The sequence below is a fragment of the Neovison vison genome, chromosome 9 (assembly GCF_020171115.1).
Source record: "Neovison vison isolate M4711 chromosome 9, ASM_NN_V1, whole genome shotgun sequence".
In the NCBI taxonomy this organism is placed as follows: Eukaryota; Metazoa; Chordata; class Mammalia; order Carnivora; family Mustelidae; genus Neogale; species Neogale vison.
This window is the reverse complement of record NC_058099.1, coordinates 8,363,159-8,390,339: the sequence shown is the minus strand read 5'-3', so window position 1 is coordinate 8,390,339 and position 27,181 is coordinate 8,363,159. Positions and strand designations below refer to the sequence as shown.

The following is a 27,181-nucleotide window of genomic DNA, read 5'->3' as shown; positions in this document are numbered from 1 at the left end:
CCCCTAAGGATATATTCCCTTTTGGGGTCTCAACCTGATCTTCCAGTTTGGCTCTCATCTTGCCTGGACCTCGGTAAGTGCCCCTACAGCTAGCAGTATCATCATTGTTTACCTACCTCTAGAGATGACTTTCAAAATATTTATCAGTATAGGGGACCTGGGTGGCTCAGTTGGTTGAGCAACTGCCTTCGGCTCAGGTCATGATCCCAGACTTCCAGGATCGAGTCCCGCATCAGGCTCCCAGCTCCTTGGGGAGTCTGCTTCTCCCTCTGAACTTCTCTCTCATGCTCTCTCTCTCTCATTCTCCCTCAAATAAATAAATAAAATCTTTAAAAAATATATTTATCAGTATAACACACATGCTAACCTATCAGAACAATGCAGACTGTATCTCTGCATAACTTCTGAACATCAACACTATCTAACTCCCTAGGCTTGTGTTTCTGCTTTCTTCCTGGTCTCGGATGATTTTCCTGACTTTCTCACAAGCATATCTATGTATCGAAAAGGGTGCTTTCAATATTTCTCCTAGCATTTTAACATATTTTGTTGCTGTTATATTTGAAGAGTCTACAATATTGCTAGAAATAAAGTCCAAGTAGAAATGTATTAGGCTCATGCAACAAAACATCCAGAGGCAAGCTAAGCACTGTAGCTTAATGTCATATGAGACCTAGGCTCTTTCAGTCTTTCCATTTTGCCAGCTTTAGCATTTGCTTGTCACATCATAAGCACATGATTGGGACTGAACTTCCAACCTTCAGGTCTGCTTAGAGGCAGGAATCAAATAAAAATGACAAAGCACTTGAGGATACTCAACTAAAGTCCTAGTGGATTTTGCTAAACCCACACCCACACGTTGGTCACCTGACTGCCTTGTCTAACCACTGGCCAATGAGACTACCATGAATAGCCTGGACTAATTATGAGTCATTCCTTCTAGCAGCAGTGAAGATCTACCTCCCCTGAGATCAAAAAATCCCCACTAGTACCTGAACAAAATGGGAACCCAGCACAGCGCCTGCCACACAGAGGGAACTGTTCCTTTCGTTGTACATTGATTTGAGTATCCGCTAGATGCCAAAGGCACTACGGAGGCAAAAAAGGATTTGACACGATCTTTGCTAGGCAGCAAGAAAGAGATAAAGTTTGAAATGGGGTTAGCACTTCGTATCAGCTCCCTAATTCCCAGCAGCGGCCTCACTAACAGCCCTTAAAGCTAACTGACCTGCGCCAGGTTACACTGCGCAGTAGCCGGCTGCAACGGCGCGCTCTCTGGACGCCCCGCCCCGAAAGCCAGTGTCGCATGCGCACACCTCTTTCTCTCTGACGCACCCCCGGAAGCACTGGCGTTTCGGGGGGCGGAACCGGGAAGCGTTTCCGGGGGCGGGAGGCACAGGCTGAGGCGGTCGCGGCGGCGACGGCTTGAAGGGGCCTGGAGCCGGTGGCGGAAAGTGTCCGGCGGCCGGGTTATGTGAGCGCGGAGCCGTTAGCAGGTACTGCGGAGTCGGGACAACAGGTAGCGAGAGGGCAGGGAGGGAAGCCGGAGAGGTTTAAGGGCTTCTCTGCAGGTCCCGGCGCGCGCGCGCCGCTGGCCCGGCAGGCCCGTTCCGCAGACCGGGATGCTTCAGCCGCGCTCTGGCGGTTGGAGTCCCGGCAGCCCGGTCCGACTCCTGTGGTTTCCAGCCAGCCCAGTACGCGGACCGCGACCCCAGGGCCCCCGAGGCAGCGTCTCGCCCAAGGTCACCCCGTGGCGGCGGACCTCGGCGGGCCAGAGCGCTTAGAGATCCCGCCCCGGTACGTCCGCCGGCCTTTCGGGGGCGCCGTGTGGGTGCGGCGTGGCGGCCTCGGGTTCGAGCCAAGGCCCGGAGAAGGGCTGCACCCGGACTTTGCTGGTATCTGCCTCTGTTTACTTCTAAGTCGTGTCTCACGTCTGTTGGCGGTCTCTGTCACCTGTTGTCACCTGCCCTTTCTGCCCCTCAGCTCTGTCCCTATCAACTTTGCATTTCTCTCCGGTTTCTCTCTCTTGAGCGCATCTCCCTCTGGACCTTGTGTTTGTTTCTCTTTCTACTTTGCTAGTGTTTCTTGACCCTTTGTTTCCCTCTCAGTCTTTACTCTCATTCACGGCCTGCCTGTCAGCCCTGCGCTTTGGCCATCTGTGTTTCTGCCAGTTTTGTGTCTTGTTTGTGGTCTCCTAACCGGGTTTGGGCGGGGCAGGGCAGGCTTGCCCGGACCTCTGAGCCATGCAGTGACTCATGACCCCGTGAAGCTTCCTGAACTGGTGACATTCTCAGCCAGTAGACTGCAGTCTGGCCTCAACTCTGACAGGTGTCGCCCAACCTAAGTGTCCGGGCGTAGGAGCTCCTTCTGGCAGGCAAACCGGAGACCATCTCAAAGCCAAAGTAGCTTGATAAATCACGCCTCTTCCTACCCATGGTTTTTAAGCCTGCACAGCTCCTTTCTTCGCTTTGCTCCATCCACTTACCCCAGGATAGCCTCCAGGGCTCTCAGGAGCCACCTTCTTGAGTTCCAGCTGCTTAACTAGGCCTGTCTACAGGCAAAGGAAGGGTCAGTCTAAGATTCTCTGCCCCTTGGGGCTCATGGAACAGGAGGATTTCTGGGAAGGCTGTTTGCTTAGTTAAGAGATTGTGTCACTGTGCAGTTAAATTATTAAGAAACCTCATAATTTGGGATTTCATTCTTTGCTTTACTAAAGTACTCACTGAAGAAGTAAGCCAGACACAAAAGAACAGTTATCTTATGGGTCCATTTATGTGAGGTATCTAAAATAGGAAAATTCAGAGACAGAAAGTAGAATATAGATTACCAGGGGCCGGCAGAGTAGGGGATGGAGCGTTACTGTTTAACCGATACCGAGGTTTAGTTCGGGATGATGAAAAAGTTCTGGAAATGGATAGTGGTGATGGTTGCACAACATTGTGAATGTGCTTAATGCCACTAATTGTACACTTTAAATAAAATGGTAAATTTTATGTTAAGTATATTGTACCACAGTACAGGAAAAAAACTGCTCATTGGAGAAGCTTGGAATTAATCAGCTCTTTGAAAATGTGATTTTAAAAATTTATTTTTGGATGTTAGAACATTTAGTCGAACCTACTGTTTGTTGATACCTGCTCTCATCACAGCTAATGTTCTTAGAAAGGAGTTTGGTTAAAAAAAAAAAAAAGTTGGTTAAAATCTTCCCTCAAGTTTTCTACTTGGGGCAGATTCCTGCCCTAGCTCTTCTCCCTCCATGTTCCTTGGATATAATGCAGAAATCTGCTGCATACCCATGGGAAATTTGAGGAAGGTTTTACTTTTTACATGAAGAAAGCTCTTAGGGTTGGAAAAATAACCCTGTTATTATGATAATGCAAAATTACGTGTCAATTCCTGTGTGTTTTCTGTTGGGGGAGGCCTTTGTGTTCTGTTCTCTTAAGCTCTCGGGTTGCGGGTGTTGTAGTTTATCAAGCTGAATTACTGCTGTATTGAATCCTAGATACCATAGATTGTTTTCTCTGCCACCAAAGAAGGAGAAAACACTGCCAATTAAGCTATGACATGTGCTTTTTAATCATTTAGGCTTCTAAAAAAATTATTTTTTAAAGATTTTATTTATTTGAGAGAGAGAGAGAGAGAGAGCACAAGCAGGGGAAGGGCCAGAGGAAGAGGGAGAAGCAGGTTCCCCGCTGAGCAGGGACTCCAATTCTAGGCTCTATCCCACCATCCTGAGATGATAACCTTGTGCTGAAAGCAGCTGCTTAACTGACTGAGCCACTCAGGCACCCTAGGCTTATAAAATTCTTATTGAGAAAACATTTTTAGACTTATTTAGATATTTTTGAATGACATCATTCTACAGCCTAAATAAAAAAGAAAAAGAAGTGAAATTAATTGGTTAAAGTGTTTGTTACAAACTTTTAACATTCCTACCCTTAAATACTTTTCAGTTCAGAGTTCGGTCCTTCCTTTCCTACAGTGTCCTCCTTTGTGTCTTCAAAAATACTAATGAGGCTCTCAGGAATGCTCTATCTTTGTCTCCGGCAGTGACAAACATTAAAATCTTCACTTGGCCATCACATCCTGATTGCAGAAATTTTGAAATATGCCCCTTAAAATCAGTTAAATATACTCTGTATCATTGTCATGAACTTTTCCTTTTTACCTTATTTATATGTACAGTTGCAATAGAAGGATTTTTGTCTTATTTGTAACATGTTGAGAACAAAAATTTGCCTTTATTTTCTTGGCCTTCTGTAGCTAATCATTTTCCTGAAACTGAATACTGTTTCTGCCTTCTGCCTTCCTTGAGTTGAGCTTCTTACCCCAAATGCTAATGAATATGAGAGGGCATTTAAAACCATTTCCTTAGCTATATTGTACTGTAATGGCAGGATGACTGATAAGTGGGGAGTTAGTGGTTAGAACAATACCTTTGCTTTTGAATCTCAGAGTTTACCACAATGGAATGTTTGCCCTGAGTTTTAAGTAAAACATTCAGCAGTGGCTTAAAATTAAAGGAAGAATCAAACCTCATCAAGTAGGTAGCTAATTTTTTTTTAATGCTAAAACAGGTTTTACTAAGTTCTTTACCCGAAGTCTTCCAAGTAGAACTTGCAGGGATGCTGATTGACATGGTGTGGAGACTGACCAGAGGATCAGTCTCTATCCTTTCCAAAGGATAGTTTAATTCTGTAAAGTTACATAGACATTGATCAGTGTTGGTTTTCTGTTTTTAACCAATGTGCCATGGTGGTGTAAGATGTTATTAAAACTGGGTGAGGGGTTGAGGGGTGTACAGAACCTTTGGCATTTTTTGGTGTGTGAATCTAACATTTTTTTCAAATTTAAATTAAAAATACAAAACGGGTGCGCCTGGATGGCTCAGTGGGTTAAGCTTCTGTCTTCAGCTCAGGTCATGATCTCAGGGTCTTGGGATTGAGCCCCACATCGGGCTCTCTGCTAATCGGGGAGCCTGCTTCTGTCGCGGCGCCCCCACCCCCGCCTGCCTCTGTCTACTTGTGATCTCTGTCAAATAAATAAAATCTTTTAATTAAAAAAAAAAATGGGTGTGCCTAGGTGGCTCAGTAGGTTAGGCATCTGCCTCAGGCCTGGCCATGGTCCTGTCCTGGGATCAAGTCCTACACTGGGCTCCTTGCTCAGCAGGGAGCCTGCTTCTCCCTCTCCCTCAGCCTAGGTGCTGCTCCACCTGCTTGTGCTCTTTCTCTGTGTCAAATAAATAAATAAAAATCTTTTAGAAGAATAAATAAGCTAAAAAATACAACACAGAAGCAAAGAATGTACAGAATTGAAGTTAATATAACCAAAAATACCAGTGTTGATTAGTTTTCTTTCTGCTGCTCACACACCTGTAGTATTTATTAGGAAGGTACACAGACACGATAAATGTCACCAGCATCTCTTTTACATTTTCAACATGATTTTTTTCTTTCAGAAGTCAGTGCGATTTTAATTTGAAGCAAAACAGAGAAATGGGTTTCTCTTCCTCATTCATCCTTACTGCTTTCTGATGGCCATGGCATAAAGGGCTTTTTCCTAGGAATACAGCTTTGCATTAGGTAAGCTATGAACTTACTAAAAAGACAGGTTTTTTAAATTTTTTACTAAAATAGTTTCTTTTCAGCAAAAATAATGATGTAGTTGTATTTAATTGCTCTAGACCAGAGTTTCTTATACTTCTATTCTGGGGAGGAGCTCTTGTGTATTTTAAGACCAGTCACTGCTTTACATTATTTAACTTCACAGAAACTTCTCTGCTGAGTGACTTGTTTTAACTTAGAAAAATAATAGATTTAAATTAAACTGTTTTGAATCCTGACCTACCCCTTCTGAGATATATGCTGTGGGACAGGTCTTTTAACCTTCCTGAGCTTCAGTTTACTCATTTTTAAAATTAGTATGAGGATTCAGGGATATTACAAGAGCCCAGGTTTCCCTAGTCTGTTTTGTGAACTGTAAAGCATTTGGCTAAATACAAAGAATTTTGGTAGGCATGGGGTATTGGTATTTTGTACATTTGCACCAGTCTTTAGATTTACTGAAGTGGTATTTACTGTATTTAAATGTGCTCCCTACAGTAAGCATGCAAGTTACCCTCTGATCTGATTATGAAATCTCTGGAGGGCTTCAGGACTGATGGGTCTGCTTCCCTATTATATTGCTGTCTGTGTCTTACAGACTTGTAGTTGTGTTTAAATAATGTCTAAAACTTGACATACTATTCTTTAGCTGTATAATTAATACAGGCTATTAAACTCATCAAAGTTGGAAGATACCTTGAAGATCATCTAGAGCTCGGTGATTCTTCAATATTTCCCAGTTTTTCCCTGCTTTTAAAAAAAGCCAGAGAGCCTCCGTGAACTATGGAGGGAGTGAGTGGGAATAGGGTGGGTTACTATTGGGTTATTGTTGTCGTCGTTTTAAAACTGAACTATGTGCAAGATAAATAAAATTGCTAGTACATCATTAAGTCTGAGGATTGTAAATAATTTGCTCTGGAGTTTAGGAATGTGTTGTATATTATAGATTATTTCCATTTATTTGTGAAAATAGTATTCACTTTTACCTTTCATACTATCATCAGGCTATATTGGGCCTGAGCAAGTGTTGTGAACCCAACTTCACCACCCACTAGTTATATGACCTTAAGCAGGTCGTGTACCTCTTTGTCTGTTTCGTGTTCTATATTCTATACAATAGGAATAAAAAATACCTATCCAGGGGCGCCTGGGTGGCTCAGTGGGTTAAGCCTCTGCCTTTGGCTCGGGTCATGACCCCAGGGTTCTGGGATCAAGCCCTGTATCGGGCTCTCTGCTCTGCAGGGAGCCTGCTTCCCCCTCTCTCTCTGCCTGCCTCTCTGCCTACTTGTGATCTCTCTCTGTCAAATAAATAAACAAAAATCTTAAAAAAAAAAAAATACCTATCCAGTGGGTTATTTTGAGGACTAAGATAAAATATATACAGTGCTTTTGTACAGATTTTGGTACAATGCACACATTTAATGAATAGTAGATGCTGTTGTTATCTCTATAATTAGATTTTTCCTTGTTACCCAGTTTGGAAAATTTGTAGTCAGTAACTAGTTTACCTTGCATTACTTTATTTTTCAAACTGCTCAATTAAGATATAATTCATGTGCAATTAAAAGTTTCTTAGTATATTTAGTGGGTTAGTATATTCAGATAGCCATCACCACAATCTAATTTGAGGATTTTCATCCTCCCCCCACCCCACCCCCGCCCGAAAACCCCAATTGGCAGTCAGTCACTACCGTTTCCTTTCCCCATAGTTTCTGGCAGCCACTGATTCACTTTTTGTCTATAAATCTTTCTGTTCTGGACATTTCTTATAAATGGAATCATACAAGATGTGGCCTTTTGTATCTACCTTCTTTCACTTAGCATCATGTTTTCAAGGTTCAGCCATGTTATCACATCTGTCAGCGCTTCGTTCTTTTTTATTGCCAAAGGAATGGCATAATATAAGAATACTTATATAGGGGCGCCTGGGTGGCTCAGTGGGTTAAAGCCTCTGCCTTTGGCTCAGGTCATGATTCCAGGGTCCTGGGATTGAGCCCTGCATCGGACTCTCTGCTCAGCAGGGAGGCTACTTCCCCCTCTCTCTCTGCCTGCCTCTCTGCCTACTTGTGATCTCTGTCAAATAAATAAATAAAATCTTTTAAAAAAGAAAACTTACATAATACATAATAAAAAGGAATACTGTTTCATTGTGTGGATATACCACCTTTTCTTTATTCAGTCAGCAGATGAGGACCTTTGGGTTATTTCCACTTTTTGGCCATGATGGATATTGCTATTGTGGATATTTGTGTGGATATCATATCATATGTTTTCGGTCCTCTTGGGTATAGACCTTACATATACTTATATACATATATAAGGAATTATATATACTTATTATATATATAATTATATATATATTATATATACTTATATACATATATACATATACTTGGTATAGACCAAGTAGAATTGTTGAGTTACATGGTAGCTCTGTGTTTAACTCACTGAGGGGTTGCCAAACTGTTTTCCAAAATGGCTGTACCACTTTATATTCACATGAGCAATATATAATGGTTCTGATCCTTCCACATCTATGTCAATAATTGTTTTTGTCTGTTTTATTTATCATAGCCATCTGAATGGTTATCTCTCCTTGTGGTTTGAATTTGCCTTTCCCTAGTGAATAATGATACTGAGCATTTTTTGTGTGCTCATTTGTATATCTTATGTCTGTTCAAATCCTTTGCCCATTTTTCAGTTGTCTGCTATTAAGTTTCAATACTTCTTCATATATTCTGAATACAGAGCACTTAACAGTTATGTGATCTGCATATATTTTCTCCCATGTTGGAGGTTACCTTTCCAGTCCCTGGATGGGATGGATTGTGTCTTGCACTACCCCTTGCATCTTTCTGCTGAGCAATTCAGTCACTCCTACCAGTTCTACCTCTCTGTTCTCCATAGTCACTGTTACTTTCATGGCCTCAAACCTTGATTACATTTACTGAAATCTTTTCTTTTAAGATTTTAATCATTTATTTGAGAGAGAAAGAGAGAGTGAGCAAGGAGCTGGGTGAGGGGCAGAGGGAGAAGCAGACTCCCCGTGGAGCAGGGAGCCCTGTACGGGGCTCCATCCCTGAACTCCAGGATTATAAATGGAGCCAAAGGCAGATGCTTAAGATGCTAAGCCACCCAGGCGCCCTTGCTGAAATCTTATAATTAAGCCTGTACTTCTTTGACTTACTCCTGCTTTTAAGTGCATCAGCAGATTGTCTTTCAATCTGCATATCACTGAGAAGTTTTCAGTGCTGCCCCCAGTGCCCACATTTAAAGTTCAGTCAGTGCCTTTAGCAGGGTAATCCCAGCAGTCCTTCCCACGTGAAGCATAGGAGTGATCTTGAATGAAGAGCTCAGCGAGAGCTTGCAAGCTGGCTTTCTGGTGGTAGTTTTAGCATGGGTGAGGGCCTTGCCCTCAGTGGGATGGGAGCAAGATTTCAGTTTCTTCAATGTGCCATACTCACAGTGCACTTGACCCACAAGAGATTAAAGAAAACAAACCAGAATGCCATATGATTTATAATTTTTCTTAGTAAGTGAGGCGGGCTTATAGTTTTTTCATATCTAATTTAGATACCAGAGTTTAAATAAAAGTAATAAGTTTTCTCCCACCGTTATTCCCTTGCTCCTCTTTCCCCTCTGAAACAGTTTATACAGTATAGGAATTAATTTGCTTTAAAATTTTTTCCCATAAATTATTCTAGGCCTGGTGTGCTTTTGGAAATCATTTGAACTCTTTCAGAATTTCTGCACAGTAATCTGTTCAGACTTTTTTTGCTTCTCAGGTCAGTTCTGATAATTTATACTTCTCTGTAAAACTTTTTATCCATGAAATTTTGAAATTTCTTAGTGTGGAATTGTCTTCTGTCTTAAAGTTTCTATAATGTTTTTATAGTCCATTCTTTATTTCTAATTTTGTGAATTTGACACTGCAGTTTTAGTTTCTTCATTGTTTTAGAATTAAGAATTTTGTTTAATTTATTGGGGGGTTTAAGATTTTTTTCTTTAATATTTCTTGATTTATTACAGTGTATAATCACATGTAATCAGATGTGCTCTGGTGTGTGTGCCCACTTTTTTCTCTCTTATTTTTTGGTAAATGTCCTAAAAAAATTAAAAAAGAAGATGTGTTATTTGTAGACTGTAGAGGTTGTATGTTTCATTTAAATTAGCATTACCTGTCTAAGTTTCTACATTCCATTTATCCTTTGCCTACCTGATTAAAGAATTAAAAGAGGGAAAATTATATTTCTTACTACAGTTATGTTTCTGTCACTCTTGTTTCCAGAGACTATATTACATTTACACACAGTTTGCAAGGTAATCCTCATTATGAATTATGGAATTCATCAACTAACAATAAACTTGCAAAAAAAAAATAAGAACAATAAGCTCTTGTCCCATTTGATACTTTTTACATTGACTCTTACTTTGATATTAATAATGTTGCCTGGCTTACTGCTATTTTCATAAACCCATTCTTTTGACTTTTGACCTTTTTGATGATGAATTCCACTATCTTTTCTGTATCTGAACAAGTATTTTGCCTTTATTTTGAAAGCTATTTTGATTGGGTATAGAATATAGGTTGACAGGTTTTTACTTTTAGTACTTTGAAGATGCCTTGCATTGTCTACAGTCTCCTGACTGACATTGTTTCTGATAGGAAGTTTGCAGCCTTTCTTATCCTTGGTTCTCTGTACAGAATGGGTCTTTTTCCCCTCTGGCTGCTTTTAAGAGTTTCTTTTTACTGGTTTGAAGTGATTTGATTATGGTATAGCTTGGGGAAATTTTCTTTATGCTTGTGCTTAGAATTTGTTGAGGTTCTTAGATGTGTGGATTTGTTGTATTTATGAAATTTGGAAAGATTTTGACTATTATTTCTTCAAGTAAATTTACCTCCACCTCTTCTCCTTCAGGGACTCCAATTAGGTGCCTTAAAGTTTCTCAGGGTTTACTGATATTTCGTTTCCCCTTCCCCTCTCCTTTTTTTTTCTTTTTTTGGTCCTCCCCAACCCCCGCCCCATTTTATTTTAGGTTGTTTCTCTTGCTGTGTTTTCAGGTTCACTGATCTTTTTTCTGCAGTGTTGCTATTCTTCAGTGTTGGTTTATCTGTGTTTTGTTTTTTAAAGAATTTATTTATTTATTTGACAGAGACAGCGAGAGAGGGAACACAAGCAGGGGGAGAGGGAGAAGCAGGCTTCCCGCCAAGCAGGGAGCCTGATGTGGGGTTCAGTCCCAGAACCCTGGGATCATCACCTGAGCCAAAGGCAGACACTTAACGACTGAGACACCCAAGCACCCCTGCTTATTTGTGTTTAATCCATAGAAATTCGATTTGGGTGTGTGTTTTTTTGGTTGGTTTTTTTTTTTAATAGCTTCCCTGTTTAAATACAGGAAAGCTATATTTTCTTAAACATATGGAATACAGAATTTTCTACCAGTTATATAAATTTGTCATTTCTGGGTCTATTTCTATTGATCACATTTTTTTCTTTCTTTATTATGGTTTATATGTTCCTGCTGCTTTGCATGTCTAGTGATTTTTCATTAGACAGTAGGCATGAGTTTTACTTTCTTGGGCTCTGGATATTTCTGCACTATGTAGTTTGATCCCTTTGAGACTTATTTTCAAGATATGTTTAACAGGACCAGAGCTACATTATGTTTGGGGCTAATTTGCCCCCACTACTGAAGCAAGACTTCTGAATACTCAAGATTTTTCACTCAGAAATTTTCTTTTGTTAAATATTTTATTTGATTGCTCCTTCTACTCTATTCAATTCTTTGTCTGAAGGACACTAACTAGCCATACATTGGATCTCTATTCCCTTTTCTCCTGTTCTATTCTCTTCTTTCTTGCTGTTTTCATAATTTTATTCTCCTCCTGCATTCTGGTAAAAGTTCCCCTAGAGTGCCTTCCACATCACTGATTCCATTTTCTATTGTTGTGGTTCTGCACCTAATCGCCTGTTTACATTTCTGCTTTGTTACTAGTTTCTCTGCATCTTCAAGTCATCAGCCCCTTTTTTTTTTGTATATACCATGTTTTCATAAGTTTGTGGAAACTTTTTTTTTTTTTTAAGATTTTATTTATTTATTTCACAGACAGAGATCACAAGTAGGCAGAGGGGTAGGCCGGGGGGTGGGGAGCAGGCTTCCCACCAAGCAGAGAGCCCGATGTGGGGCTCGATCCCAGGACCCTGGGATCATGACTTGAGCCGAAGGCAGAGGCTTTAACCCACCGAGCCACGAAGGCGCCCCTGAGTCATCATTTTGAAAATGCTGTCTAGGGGCGTCTGGGTGGTTCAGTCGGTTAAGTGTCTGCTTCCGCTCAGGTCATGATTCCAGGATCAGCAGGAAGTCTGATTCTCCCTCTGCCTATCCCCCTGTGCGTGTGTGTGCGTGCGCGCCCATGTGCTCTCTTGCTCTTTATCTGTCAAATAAATAAATAAAATATTTTTAAAAAATAAAAATTAAAATGCTATCTAGAGGGGCACCTCAGTGGCTCAGTTGGTTAAGCGTCTGATTCTTGGTCTCAGCTCAGGTCTTGATCTCAGGGTTGTAAATTCAGGCTCCACATTGGGTTCCGCACTGGGCATGGAGCCTACTAAAAATAAAAACTAAATGAATAAAAATAAAAATGCTGTCTAAGCTGTGCTCTTTAGGGGTGCCTGTCTGGGTCAGTCAGTATGGCTAGTGACTTCTGATCTTGGAGTCTTAAATTCAAGCCCACATTGGGCTTGCTTTAAAAAACAGAGCTTGCTTTAAAAAACAGCAACAAAACTGTGCTCTTTGTTAACTCATTACTGTTTTCTTTTTTGTTATTGTAGAATGTATTTATAGACCTCATGTACTTACAGAATGAAACGAATCAGGTATTTTTTTTTGTTTGGTTGGTTGGGTTTTTTAAAAATATTTTATTTATTTATTTGACAGAGAGAGAGATCACAAGTAGGCAAAGAGGCAGGCAGAGAGAGAGAGGGAAGCAGGCTTCCCAGGGAGCCTGATGCTGGCCTGGATCCCAGGACCCTGAGATCATGACCTGAGCTGAAGGTAGAGGCTTAACCCACTGAGCCACCCAGGCATCCTGACCAGTCAGGTTTTTAATTCTTTAATGGGAAACATTCTGCTTGGGTCTGAAAACTTTCCACCTTTGTGGGTGGGTTGTTTTTGTTTTGTTTGTTTATTTGTTTGTTTTACCATATACACGAATGCTGTTAGAATCATCTCTTAGCTCTTTAGTTGGAAGACAGGCTGAATCATCCTGACACCAGGGGTTAACTTGAATGGCTGGGCCAGAGGCTAGGTCTTAGGTACTCTTAGGAGAGCTTGAGCTCTGTGCACTTTATTCTGTGTTAGGGAAATTGTTTGTTTAAGATTTTATTTGTTTGAGAGAGCACACGCACAGAGAGAAAGTGAGGAGGAGAAGCAGACCTCCTCACCGAGCCGAGAGCCAGACACGGGGCTGGATCCCAGGACCCCAAGATCACAACCCAAGCTGAAGACAAGACACTCAACGGGTCTTGGCCCAGCCGACAAATGTCTCTACCTCCTTCCTGGGGCTACTCCTGAGCCCCACCCTCTCATGTCAAGTTTTTTAAAAAATTTCTATTGAGGCACTGTGCAACCTTCGGTATTCCAGTATAGACAGCTATGAATGTTGCTAATCGGCAGGACCTGTCCCATAGTTCGCTCTGGAGTTTTAGCCCTGGATGGACCTTCGAATGAACAGGCATTAGCGTTCTTCATTGCTGCTACTGTACCAGGATCGTCTGACGTAGTAGGTGGAGTTGCGGGGGTAATGCGTCTTTTCAGTCTGGCCCCATCTCAGCCCTGTCCTTAATTCAAGTTTAACCAGATAACTCTGGTCGCTAGTTTCCAGGACTAAGGCCAATTTTTTCATTTTTCCTAGATTATTTTGGTTAGGATATGGTAGATGGGAAGAATTATATATTGCTTTCAAGTCTTCCATCTTATCTGTGATACTGAAATTTATTGTGAAAGGACATATGACTGTAGGGTATACCAGGTCCCCTCCTCTGAATTTCTCTTGAGTTTATGATTCTCTTGTGGTGCTTTTATCAGGCTTTTCCTAATATAACACAGTTGTATGCATTTTTCTTAATCTCCCCTACCAGATTATAAACTCTGTACAGTGAGATTCCTTGATCATTTTAGAAATTCTCCCACAGTACTTTGCATATGGTAGTTCATGGTGGTGTACTTATTTAAGTGTTTATTGTGAGTTAATTACTTCTGTCAAAGTTTTTTTTTTTAATTAAAACAACAGCTATACTATTAATATAGGTAACAACTGCCTGTGAGCTTATAAATAGGCTTATATAGCAGGAAAACCCAAAGGAGAGGTTCAGACTTTGCAGGTTAGTAAGATCAGGGAATGTGTAGAAATACCACACTCACCCAAAGGTAAGGGGTAGAGGTCAGATGCTTGTATTTTATTTATATTTTTTTTAAGTATTTTATTTTTAACCTCTACGCCCAGCATGAGTCTCGAACTCACAACTCCAAGATCAGGAGTCAGATTCACATGCTCCACCAGCTGAGCCAGCCAGGCACCCCAAAAGTCAGATACTTTTAAATTTTAAGGACCATTACCACCTTGACATAGTTGAAAATAAAGTTATATGATTTTTTTTCTCCTAGGTTTTTGGGTTTTTTTAATGTGTGGTTAAAAAATACATATATCGGGGGCGCCTGGGTGGCTCAGTGAGTTAAAGCCTCTGCCTTTGGCTCAGGTTGTGATCCCAGGGTCCTGGGATCGAGCCCCACATCCGGCTCTCTGCTCAGCCGGAACCCTGCTCCCTCCTCTCTCTCTGCATCTTTCTCTGCCTTCTTGTGCAGTCAAATGCTCTACCCCTGAGCTATACCCCCTCTCTGCCTTCTTGTGATCTCTGTCAAATAAATAAATAAAATCTTAAAAAAAAAATACATAGATCACTCAGTTTACCATTTTAACCATTTTCAAGTGGCAATAATTACAGCACCACTTTCTAATTCCCCAATTTTTTTCACACAATTTTTTCATCACACCAAACAGAAACCATTAAGTAATAACTCCCATTTCTAATTCCCCTGAGCCAACCTCTAATCTACTTTTTTGTCTCTGAATCTGCCCATTCTAGATATTTCTCATAAGTGGAATTACACAGTTGTGTCCTTTTGTGTCTGGCTTCTTTAAGTTAATGTTTAGCATGATTTGGCATGTTTTCCATGTTTATATTGTAGCATGTATCAGAGATTTATTACTTTTTATATTCTGTATTCTTTTAGGTGTCATTGATTTGTAGTAATGTTAAGTCCTCTATTTCCTTTTAGATCCTAAATTTGGTTTTTTCTATTACTGAAAGAAATTGGAGTCACCACCTGTTGTTGTAGATTGGTCTGTTTCTCTATTCAGTTTTGTCCTTTTTTTGCTTCATATATTTTGTCTCATATATATTTCTCTTGTTGGGTACATATATGTTTATGGTTGTTATATCATCTTGATAGATTGAACCTTTTATCCATATATAATGTCCTTTGTTCTTATAACCTTTTTGACTTAAATTCTATTTTGTCTGATAATAATATAGTCGCTCCAACTCTTTTTTGGTTACTTTTTGCATGGAATATCTTTTCTCTCATTTTACATGTCTTTTATAGATAAGATATAAATAAATCATGTTTTTTAATCCATTCTGCCAGTCTCCAACTTTTAATGGGGGAGTGTAATCCATTTACATTTAAATACTGATAAGGAAGGATTTACTTCTACCGTTTAGCTGTTTTCTATATATCTTGTATGTTTTTTGTTCCACAATTCCTCCCTTACTACCTTTTAAAAACCGTTAAGGGGCGCCTGGGTGGCTCAGTCATTAAGCGTCTCCCTTTGGCTCAGGTCATGATCCCAGGGTCCTGGGAGCAAGCCCCACATCGGGCTCCCTGCTTTGTGGGAAGCCTGCTTCTCTCTCTCCGACTCCCCCTGCTTGTGTTCCCTCCCTCACTATGACTTTCTCTGTCAAGTAAATCTCAAGTGTGTGTGTGTGTGTGTGTTAAAAAATAAAATAAAAACATTTATTTACTCTCCTTTGGTATGCTGTTTTGATTCTTTTCTTTCCTTTCCATGTATAGTCTTAGTAATTACATTGAGGTTTACAGTTAACCTCTTAAACTTAGCAGCAACTTAGTTTGACTAATTCAATCTTAGTTCCTTTTTTTTTTTTTTAAGAGAGAGCACACAAGTCCACTTGAGTTGCAGGCGGGAAGATGTGGAGAGGGGGAGAGAGAATCTTAAGCGCGCCCAGCACCCTAAGATCATGACCTGAGCCGAAATCAAGTTGGATGCTTAACCAACTGAGCCATCCAGGCACCCCCAAACTTAGTTTCAGTAGTACACACTCTGTTACTTAGATATCTATCCCTCCCCCTTCTGTTATTGTCATGGATTACATTTTCAGATGTTGTCTATCGACATAGATTTATAGCTATTTTATGCATTTATCTTTTAAAGCATACAGGAAAAAAGGAGTTACAAGTCAAAAGAATAATAACAGCTTTTATGTTTAAGTTGCTAATCTTTATCAGTGGTCTTTATTCCTTCATGTGACTTGGAATTACTACCTAGTATTCTTTTATAGCAGCCTGATGGATCTCTTTTTATCATTTCTGGTAGAGGAGGTCTACTGGTAATGAATGCCCTTAGCTTTTGTTTATCTGGGACTGTCTTAATTTCTCCTTTATTCAAGAAAAGATAGTTTTGCCAGATAGAAAATTACAAGTTGACAGTTTTTTCTTCTACCACTTTTAATGTCATACCACTGCCTTCTGGCCCTGATGGTCTTTGATGAAAAATTAGCTGTAAATCTAACTAAAGATCCTTTTTTATGTGATCAGGCACTTCTTTCTTGCTGTTCTCAAGTCCCTTGTCTTTGACTTCCTGCTATTTAACTTCTAGTGTGTCTAATGTGGATCTCTTTAATTTTACTCTACTTGGGAGTTTTTTGAGCTTCTTGGATGTATGGGTTGGTCTTTTATAAGGGGAAGTTTTCTACCAATATTTCTTTTAATACTGTTTATGTCTTTTCTTTCTTTGGAGACCCCCATGGTGTGCATGTTGGTACATTTAATGGTGTCCCACAGGTACCTCAATGTGCTCATTTCTCTTCATTTTTCTTCCTATCCCTCTGGCTGGATAGTTGGAATTGCTTTGTCCTTGAGTTTGCGGATTTTTTTTTTCCTTTTGCCTATTTAAATTTGCCATCGAACTCCTCTTGTAAATTTTTTATTTCAACCTGTATTTGTTTCCTATGTCTTTCAAAAACATCACAAACTAGATGGCTTAAATAACGGGAATTTGTTATTTCACAATTCCAGAGGCTAAAAGACCAAGATCATGGTGTTGGTAGATTTGGTTTCTCCTGAGGCCTTTATTCTCGGCTTGCAGATGGCCATCTTTTCACTGTATCTTCACATTGTGCGTGCCTCACATGTTTCTCTGTGTGTCCAAATTTCATTCCTTAAAATAATACTAGTCAGAGTGGATTAGGGTCCACCCTAACAACAACTCAACATCTCATAGCAATCACGTTCTAGGGTGCTTGAGGAGTCAGGGCTTCAACATGAATTTTGAAGGGATATAATGCAGCCCACAACACAGCTATTATTCTTGACTCCAGAATTTTTTTAGTTCGTTTTTACCATTTCTGTCTCCTTACTGACATTTTTCTCCTGATTTCCTTTAGTTTTTTTGTCCATAGTGGGGTTTTGGGGGTTTGTCTTTTTTTTTTTTTTTTTTTTTTTTTTTTTAAGCAATTTGAGCACATACAAGGGAGATGATTTAACAACTTACACTAGTAATTCCAATGTCTGAAATTCCTCAGGGGTAGTTTCTCCTATTCTTTTTCTTGTGAATGCACCTGTTTTCCTTTTACTTTGTAGTTTTTGGTTGAGAGCTGGAACGTTTTATGTATTCTAATATGGTTAACTCTTGAAATCAGATTCTTCCTATCCTATGGGATTTCTTTTGTTACTTTTTGAGGGCTGAAGTAGTTTGTTTGCATGACAGTTTTTCCAAATGATTTAGCAAAGTCTACATCCCTTATTCCATGTAGTCACTGAAGTTTCTATTGCTTTATTATATGGTCAGCCTGTGACCTGACAGACTTCCTTAAATACTTGGACTCGGGCCCTGGGGGTGGATAGCAGGGGAGTGTGTTTGTCTTTTCAAAAATCTACGGTCAAGGGGCACCTGGGTGGCTCATTGGGTTAAAGCTTCTGCCTTTAGCTCAAGTCATGATCCCAGGGTCCTGGGATTGAGCCCGGCATCGGACCCTCTGCTCAGCGGGGAGCCTGCTTCCCTTCCCCTCTCTCTGCCTGCCTCTCTGCCTATTTGTGATCTCTGTCTGTCAAATAAATAAATAAAAATCTTTTTTTAAAAAAAATCTTGTGGTCGGAAAAAAGTTTATGATCGATGCTGCTGAGGAAGACACTGCTGCTTGAGCGGGCCAAAACAAAGCTATGTGGATCCACCATACTGGCCAGAATGCAAACCCTCAGCTTTTGAAAGATGTAATCCTCGTCCTCCCTGGTATGAGCCAGCCACTTCAGGAATGTGGGCCACTGTCCCACAGACTGGCACAGGGGTGAGGAATGGGGTTTATAGTTGGTTTGTGCATACAGCTCTCTTGGTGAGGTTCAACGCCTCTCCCTTCAGCCAGCATTGTCTTGGTTGCTACAAGTGTCTGATCAGATTCCAGATTTCTGAAATAGTTGCTTCTGATTATTCAGCAGCTTACTGGTTGTTTTGGTGGAGGGACTGATCCCTAGAGCTCCCTATTTCACCACTTCCTTTAATATCACTTACAACCTTTATTTTTGTAGAATTGTTTTTAAAAGTCTTGTTCTCAGTCACTTAAGATTCCACAAAAGATACTTGAAATCTTGAGGAAAAGATTAGTGTTCAGTAGTAGTGTTGGGAAAATAGGCCAGACATTTTGAGGGAAAGGGGCTAGAATCCTAACCTTACTCCTTATGCCGAAACAAACTCTTCGTGTATTAAACATTTAAGTGCTTTTTTAAAAAATGGCACCACGGGAAAAAACAAATGCTTTTTACTTTTTAAAAATAATCTTGGAGTTGGGAATGCCTTTCTGTGTCTAATACAAAACCCTGGAGCCATAAAAGCAAAGATTGGGTAATTTGTATACATTTCAAAGTTATAAATTTCATTTACAAAAAACTACAAATCAGTAAGATTAATTGCCCAATTTATTTGAGCAAACAATATGACTGATAATTTATAGGAAAAACAAATGACCAGTAAACATGAACCAAGAATATCATTCTCATTCATAATTAAAGAAATGTTGATTAAAACAACAATGAATTATGGGTTATTCACTTAGGAGATGTGGAAACTTTTTTCCCCCTGGTTTGATAATATCTAGTGTTGTTAAGAGTGTGGAGGAGTAGACCTTATTGTTCCTTGTTGGAGTGTGTCCTTGTTGGTAGGAGTGTGTCTTGGTACAACCTTTCCGAAAAGTGGCTTCGTAATATATACCAGAATGTCAAATCTGCAGCCCTTTGACCCAGCAATTCCATTGGTAGAGATTACCTTATAGATGTTTCCAAGGATATGCTAAGATAGTTATGCACAGATGTATAATTATATTGTATATATTATGATAGCATTGCTCTTAATTTCAAAAGCCCAGACAATTGAAATTCTGTAAGAAGAGAGCTGCTTAAATTAGGATATGTCCATATAGCAGGAGCTATATCGTCATTAAACAGAACTGAATGAGTTCTTTCTGTACTAATATAGTACATTAGTTCATTTGAGCTACTGTAACAAAATACCATAGACTGGTTGGCTTATAAACAACAGAAATTTATTTCTCATAATTCTGGAGGCTAAGAAGTCCAGGGTCAAAGCGCTTGCAGATTCTGTGTGTTGAGAAGACCCACTCCCTGGTTCATAGCTAACTCGTCTTTTCTATGTGTCTTCACATGGGCAAAAGGGCTGAATAGTCTCCGTGTCTCTTGTAATTTTTTAACGTTTTTATTAAACTCTGCAGTCAGTGTGGGGCTTAAACTCAATTCTACCCTGAGATTGAGTCACATGCTCCTACCAAATGAGCCAGACAGGTGCCCCTGTGTCTCTGTTATAAGAGCAGTAATTCCATTCATGAGGACTCTGCCCTTGTGACCTCATCACCACCTAAAAACCCTCCTCCAAATGTAATCGCATTGAGGGAATAGGTGTCAACATGAATTTGGGGAGACACAGTCTATACCATGTCAGAAGTTCTCCCAAAATCTATTAAGTGACAAAAGCTAAATGCAGAATAAAATGTAGGTAATGAACCCATTTGGGTAAGGATTTTTAAAGGATATATATGATCTATTCTGATATATGCATATAAAAATTTCTAGAAGTATATGAATTTATTAATGGTGATTTTCTTTGGGAGGAGGAATAGGAACAAATGGTGAAGAATTTTGTTTTTTTTTTTTTTAACAAGTTTCTGTAAATGCCTTTACATGTGTATATTATCCCCCCCTTTTTTTTAAATAGCTAAAATCCAAATTCTACAGTGATGTGATCTAGCAGAGAATCTGTATACCCAGATATGGTTCTCAGAATTTCCATACTTTCTAAGTCTTACGTTTACATACTACTTAACTTTTCCTTTTGAAATTACAGATACCTGGATAGTTTATTTCCTGGTCTATTTTTGCTTTAAATTATGAAATGTTTTAAGAGGTGTAGCCATAAATTAATATTTCTTTCTAAAAACACTATGTTACCTCTAAAAATTAATAATGAGTAACATGGTATTTTGGCATCTTCCTAGAAGAGGCAGAATGATGTTATAGGGAAAATAGCATAGGCTTTGAAGTCATAGAGACCTACAGTCAATCAAATTCCAATTTCATAAAAACTAGCTCTTATTTTAACCTTGGGAAAGTTACCTGAAATAGCTGAACTTGAGAATATCAGTCTCCACATTTGCAGAGTCATAAAGATTAAGTGAAAAAAAAAAAAAAAAAAAAGGTGTATAGCCCCTGCTATATAGTAATTACTCAAGAAACATTGGTTTCTTTTCTTGGTCTTTCTCCCTATCTCTCGAAGATGACTTTCAATCTTTGGGGGGAGTTTTGTTTGTTTGCTTTGTTTTTAATCTCATACTTAGAAAATCTGGCATTTAACAGTGTTTGGATATAGTATTGGAACCAGGTGACAGCGCCAATAAATCTCGGGTTTACTGGTTTATTTTAATTTACTATGGAATTACGGTGTGTGAACAGGATCTCAAACAAAGTTTATCTTATTGATTGTTGCTATTTGAAATTTTCTCTAATGCTTGACTACCCCACAAAATATATTTACAGTAACAGCACAGGCTATCCTTTATTCTTTGTTTTAGTTTTATCTTCGGATTGAGTTCATTCGGTAACAGGGACAATATTTACTATGCTTTTTGGTCTATAAACAACTTGGAGACCACCAGACAGAAGGAATACCTTGCCTTCCCACTTCATTCTGCTTCACATCAGAAGCTCCTAAAGGGCTCAAATTCTGATGGCCACCAGAGAAACACTGTTTGGGGCTTCGGTGAGTTTGCCCCTGTGGTGCTGAAGGACCAAAGGCAAGATTCTTCTGGCCACTTGACCCCCTTTTCCCCTCACTCCCATGCTGGCGTATAGCCTAACGGTCTTGCTGTTCCTTACAGTTGCTGTGTTCATTCTTGTCTCAGAAGTTACATAGTTTTTCCTTCTCACAATTCCATCCTTACTTCCTTACCCCAACTTGGCAAATGTGGATAGAATCTGAGGTCTCTTAAAAACTCTGTCCTTGGGATAGGTACCATATTCGTTTGGAGTAGAAGTATTTACTCTGTTTTATTTAGGAGATTTGTATAGCTTACAGATCACATCTCTGTGGATTCTCTTCTCTCATTCACAGACATAGGCAAAATTGAGAGTTATTACCGTGATGGTGGTGGGTGGTTCCTGTTTTCAGCATACTCACACCTGCAAGCCTTGCTCTGGGGGATGAATGCTCCTCCCACTGGTGCCCACAGGCAAGGGGACTGGATGGAACTTGTCTTAGTTTTCTTAGTGATCAGTAACTTCCTCTTTGGGCTAGAATTAGTACTAATTTTTCTTTCTCTTGTAGCACTGAACAAGATTTGTGATGAAATGGAGCCTGGAACAAACTCTTTTCGAGTAGAATTTCCTGATTTTTCCAGCACAATTCTGCAGAAACTGAACCAGCAGCGCCAGCAAGGACAATTATGTGATGTTTCCATTGTTGTCCAAGGCCACATTTTCCGGGCACATAAAGCTGTTCTTGCTGCCAGTTCACCCTACTTTTGTGACCAGGTACTCCTGAAAAACAGCAGGAGAATTGTTTTACCTGATGTGATGAACCCAAGAGTATTTGAGAACATTCTCTTATCTAGTTATACGGGACGTCTAGTCATGCCTGCTCCAGAAATTGTTAGTTACTTAACAGCAGCAAGCTTCCTCCAAATGTGGCATGTGGTAGACAAATGCACTGAGGTTTTAGAGGGAAACCCTACAGTCCTTTGTCAGAAGCTGAATCATGGCAGTGACCACCAGTCTCCAAGTAGTAGTAGTTATAATGGCCTGGTAGAGAGCTTTGAGCTGGGCTCTGGGGGCCATGCTGATTTCCCCAAAGCCCAGGAACTGAGGGATGGAGAGAATGAAGAGGAGAGCACCAAAGACGAGCTGTCATCTCAGCTCACTGAGCAGGAATACCTTCCCAGCAATTCGTCCACAGAGCATGACCGGCTGAGCACAGAAATGGCGAGCCAGGATGGGGAGGAGGGGGCCAGCGACAGTGCCGAGTTCCACTACACCCGGCCCATGTACAGCAAGCCCAGCATAATGGCTCACAAACGCTGGATCCACGTGAAGCCTGAGCGCTTTGAACAGGCATGCGAGGGCATGGATGTGCACGCAACCTACGACGAGCACCAGGTCACCGAGTCCATCAATACCATGCAGACGGAGCACTCGGTCCAGCCTTCGGGAGTAGAGGAGGACTTTCACATCGGGGAGAAAAAAGTGGAAGCGGAGTTTGACGAACAGGCTGATGAAAGCAATTATGACGAGCAGGTGGATTTCTATGGCTCCTCCATGGAAGAGTTTTCCGGAGAGAGGTCAGATGGGAATCTCATTGGGCACAGACAGGAGGCTGCCCTAGCGTCAGGCTACAGTGAGAATATCGAAATGGTAACAGGGATTAAAGAAGAAGCTTCCCATTTAGGATTCTCAGCCACCGACAAGCTGTATCCTTGTCAGTGTGGGAAAAGTTTCACTCACAAGAGTCAGAGAGATCGACACATGAGCATGCACCTCGGTCTTCGGCCTTATGGCTGTGGTGTCTGTGGTAAGAAATTCAAAATGAAGCATCATCTCGTGGGCCACATGAAAATTCATACAGGCATCAAGCCGTATGAGTGTAATATCTGTGCAAAGAGATTTATGTGGAGGGACAGTTTCCACAGGCATGTGACTTCTTGTACCAAGTCCTACGAAGCTGCAAAGGCTGAGCAGAATACGACTGAGGCTAACTAAAAATAGGATCTGGCCCTTGAGTGGCAGGCACAAAAATAAACTATGGTAATTATGCAAATCTGGGCACAGATGATGCGTGCTACTTGCTATTATGAGAGAAGCTTAAAAAAAAATGGAAGATATTTCTGAAAGACCAGCTCTAAGTAGGCCAATTTAAAAATCTAATTCCTCAAATTTGTATGTTCCTGTCCAGGCCTGGAGTGGGTAACGGGGAGAAGTTAACCCACCTCCCAGCTGGCGAGGTAAAACTTCAGGCCCGTTGTTGTGATTGAGGCAGGTGGACTTGGTGATAGAGACACCTGCGCTTGGAACTGGACCCCAGCCTACCAGTTCTGTTCAGGGGGCAGCCGATTTTGATCACTTATTACAAGGTCATGTTGGAATTTTATTTAGCTCTCACCATAGATAACTTAGGTAATGTGGATTTGTTTTGGTAGCTGCCTCACTGAATGAAATGCTACTTAATGTAAAAGCTACAGAAAATGTGATTCCTAGGATGCAAAAGTGATTAACAGAGCCCTCTTCTCTGGTTTTATTCTCTTTAAAAGGGTATTTTAACTATGGAGATGCTAAGAGGGTGACGTTCTAAGTATGAAACAACGTACGGTACAAGCTTCAATTTCTGTTAAGATGCCACTCTCAATGTGTTTCAGACTCTTGATAAGGCAAAGTTTTGTATTTTAGTACTAACATTTAGTTTGGACAATTGTATCTAATTGTAATTCTCTAGGGTGCCAGAGATAGGTATTTCTAATTGGTTTGCTGTCCCAAATCCTTTATAATTATAGCATCCACACAGTGGGATCTGCTCTGCGGCTAGTAGGCGTCTAGCCTGCTTTGACTCTGACCGTGGTACCATTGGCTGCTGAGCCATTTCTCTCTCAGATTATGATGCTTCCTGAGGAGGTCAGTTAGTGACCACAGTTAGTGGGAATGAGCCAGAAGTCATGGCTGAGAGTTCCCTGTGTGTGGAAGCTTATGGAGGCTGCAGTGACACTCCCAGCGACCAGCCAGAGTCGCAGAGGAGCAGACTTTTGAGCGGCAGAGAAGACCAAGCAAACAGAGTCTTGAAAATACACTGGTGGGGGAGGGAGTCTTAGAGGGGCACACCGAGCTAATGCTGCCGTTCTTTAGGAGTGCTGGAAGGGGTTTTCAAAGGGGGAAAGAAGGAATCCTAATTTTAGAAGGTAGCCTCCAGATTCATGTTCCCAAATTCTAGGTAAAGCTGCATAAATTTACAAGTCCACGTAGCTGTACGCACCAGAAGCCAGCAAGAAAAGCTGCTGTTCTTGGACCTTTTCTGCAGCTCGGGCAGATGTTTTAGGTTAAAAAGGAAGCCTCCATTCAGAATGCTTTCAGGCTGTGTCAGATACCTGAAGGCCTCACCAGGGTAGGACAGGGTGCTACTATTATGTCAGCTTTTCCACAAATTACTGGTCTTTTACTTCTAAGTGGAAACTTTTTTCCGTAAAATAAAAATAACTTTTCCTGGATTTGAGGTAAAATTTTGTTTTAAAAGTTTGGCTTTGCTCTAATGTGATACACATTGCTGGCAATGGCCTCCCATCCTCAAGCGCCAACCACAAAGGCATTGGCTTGTTGAATGTTGTCTGGAAAGGGGAAAGAAAGTACTTATTTACCCGTAAACTCTTGTAATCAACATTACAAAACAGGGATCTGTTCATTAACACTGTATCATTCTCGATATATAAAAAGCACTTTGTATTTAAAACTTTATTATAAATATATATATATTGATTTTTTTAACGTAGAAACTAGATATTACCTCTTGGTTGTTTGCCACATTAATATTCTCTTTGTGTCAAAACTTCACGGTTACAGTCCTTTCTCTGCACACCTGACAGATATGTGTAGAGGTGACTGTGCAAGCAGAGTTCAATTGCTCCTTCTCTTTTTTTTTTTTTTCATGTTAGAAGCCAGTGGGTTTTAGGGATGATCCTAGCCATTATGTGTGAGAAGAAATTGGTTTTTTATTCCTACTGATTTTAGTACCAAGGCAGTGAAGCCATTTTGTTCTGCCAAAAGCTGATCACCCTCTCCCGTGGTCTTAGCAAATCATTTTCTAATAATTTGGAAGGTTTGGTGTGCTGTTTCCCATTAACGATTGTATTCAAATGAGCATTGGGACATTTTGGGAGAAGAGTCTGAGAGGTAAAATAAAAATATTCCAGAAAAATCATGGTTCTTCAGTTATGCTGAAATTAGCACAGCACCTTTGTTACGAGTAATGTTAAAGAATGCTCCTTCAGCCAGGAGTGGTGGGCAGCCCTTGGGTGACAATTTGGGAAGTAGTCACTTGTGCTGGGACTTATCTCATGTGTTGTGAAGAAAGGTGTCTTTTATTGAAATCCTTAGATGTACATCAGCTAAGTATAGAATTTAAAGTGTAAGTTCCTCACATCTGCTGTTTTAAGTTGTTTATGGTAGTTGGGGTTTCCTTTAAAATTCGGGTTGCTAGTTGGGTCAGCCAGACCCTGCAAAGTGGTTGGCATCTGAAGTGCTGGCCATGTTCAGAGAGGTGGGGGAAAGAGATTGCCTTAGTTTGGATAGTGAAAGTGAATTTTTATAAACTTTGCTTTATAGGATTAGGAGATCGTACTGGATTACTACCTTTTTTCTCCTACCCACTCTGGGTTGGATAGTCTCTCTCCGTAGCCTCAGTACAGCTTTAGAAAATCTTTATCCTTCCAAATGAGTTTGGATAGTTGTGGGTAACATTTTCCAAACAGTCTTTCAGGGATCGTGTTAATGGCCTACAACCAAGTACTTGTCCCCTACTTTGGGTCTTAACTGTGGTTCTTCTCCAATCCCAGTGGGAAAGGGCTTCAAGGCACCACCAGTGGTATTTAATATGAGTATTTATACCATGCCTTTAATTTTAGATCTACACATTACAGCAATCCACTTGGTCAAGTAGGGATCACTGTCTAAGGAAGGACTGGTATAGCCTTTCCTCGCGTGTGTTGAGGGTTACCCTCAGGCTCTCCCGGGCCCCAGCCTGTTGATTCTGATTTCTAGATCTCACCTTCCTCTAATCCCTTCTGCAGGCCACGACTTTCAAAGAGTCTGCCCAAAAGGGTCCTCTCCATTCTAGTGGCCATTTGCTGAGCTAAACTGACCTGGCGCTGGCTTCTGGCTGTTTGGGAGAGCTGCTTGGTCTCAGTGACCTCTTCCTGTGGAGGCACGAGGCAGATGCATCCCCATACTGCTGCCGAAGTGACACAGGGGCAGAGCAGAAGTGGCCCGGTTTGTCCTGGGGAGGAGAATTTGCCACAACCCGCTGGGTGAGGGTGGGGGGGCTCCACAGGTGTTTGTCTTTGTGAAGGTCTCATTTAGGGACGCTGGAAACCATGCAGCGTATTTGCCCCCTTCCCCAACCCCCGTCTGCCACACTAATGTTGTGATTTAATTGCTTTCATGGGTCACTAACTTTGTTGAGTAAAACCAGGGTCTGTTTGTTTGGGTTTTTTCTTTGCTACTTATATATTTAAAGGTACATGTTTCTTATTTCTGATCTCTACTGATAGTGCCCAATGGGAAGATGCTGGAACACATTTTGCAAATGTGACCTTTTTTTTTTTTTTTTTAAGTGTTGCTTGAAGCCTGTGTCATAATGTCAGTTGCTGCTGCCTTCTTTCCTTTTATGAGGTTCCCAATGTTTCTTCCAGAAAATTACTTTATTTATGCAAGTCAGGTGACTCTTAGGCCACAAAACCATTTGATGATAAACAGATTATCATTAGGTGCATATCTTATTGATATTTTGTGAAATGTTATGCCTGTGTTGCAAAAGTTGAATAGTTTTGTCTTTATATATTGCTGTCTTCAGTGTACAGCATGGTTTTACTTAATTGAATGTTACTGTTTAATATTTTCTTCTTATAGAAGAGACCATGCCCTTTTGTATGACATGTTTTAATAAATGTTATCCGTCAACTTTGTAAAAA

General features: G+C 40.6%; 1 protein-coding gene across 5 annotated transcripts; it reads left to right on the top strand.

The window, feature by feature from the left end:
* Window positions 1-1,417: 1,417 nt before the first annotated feature.
* On the top strand, window positions 1,418-27,181 carry ZBTB43 (zinc finger and BTB domain containing 43). Of its 5 annotated transcripts, none has more exons than XM_044264886.1 (3): window positions 1,418-1,496; window positions 5,462-5,582; window positions 21,787-27,181. In XM_044264886.1, the coding sequence occupies exon 3, from the start codon at window positions 21,810-21,812 to the stop codon at window positions 23,211-23,213; it is 1,404 nt and encodes a 467-aa protein (XP_044120821.1). In that variant the 5' UTR covers window positions 1,418-1,496; window positions 5,462-5,582; window positions 21,787-21,809; the 3' UTR covers window positions 23,214-27,181. The 5 variants fall into 5 exon arrangements, with proteins under 5 accessions (XP_044120821.1, XP_044120820.1, XP_044120824.1 ...); XM_044264885.1 differs by having other exon boundaries at window positions 5,459-5,582; XM_044264887.1 differs by lacking the exon at window positions 1,418-1,496 and adding an exon at window positions 1,781-1,797 and having other exon boundaries at window positions 5,459-5,582.

What these genes read in the sequence shown, in the direction of transcription:
- ZBTB43 (XM_044264889.1), top strand. Translation starts at nt 21,810, where the DNA reads ATGGAGCCTGGAACAAACTCTTTTCGAGTAGAATTTCCTGATTTTTCC.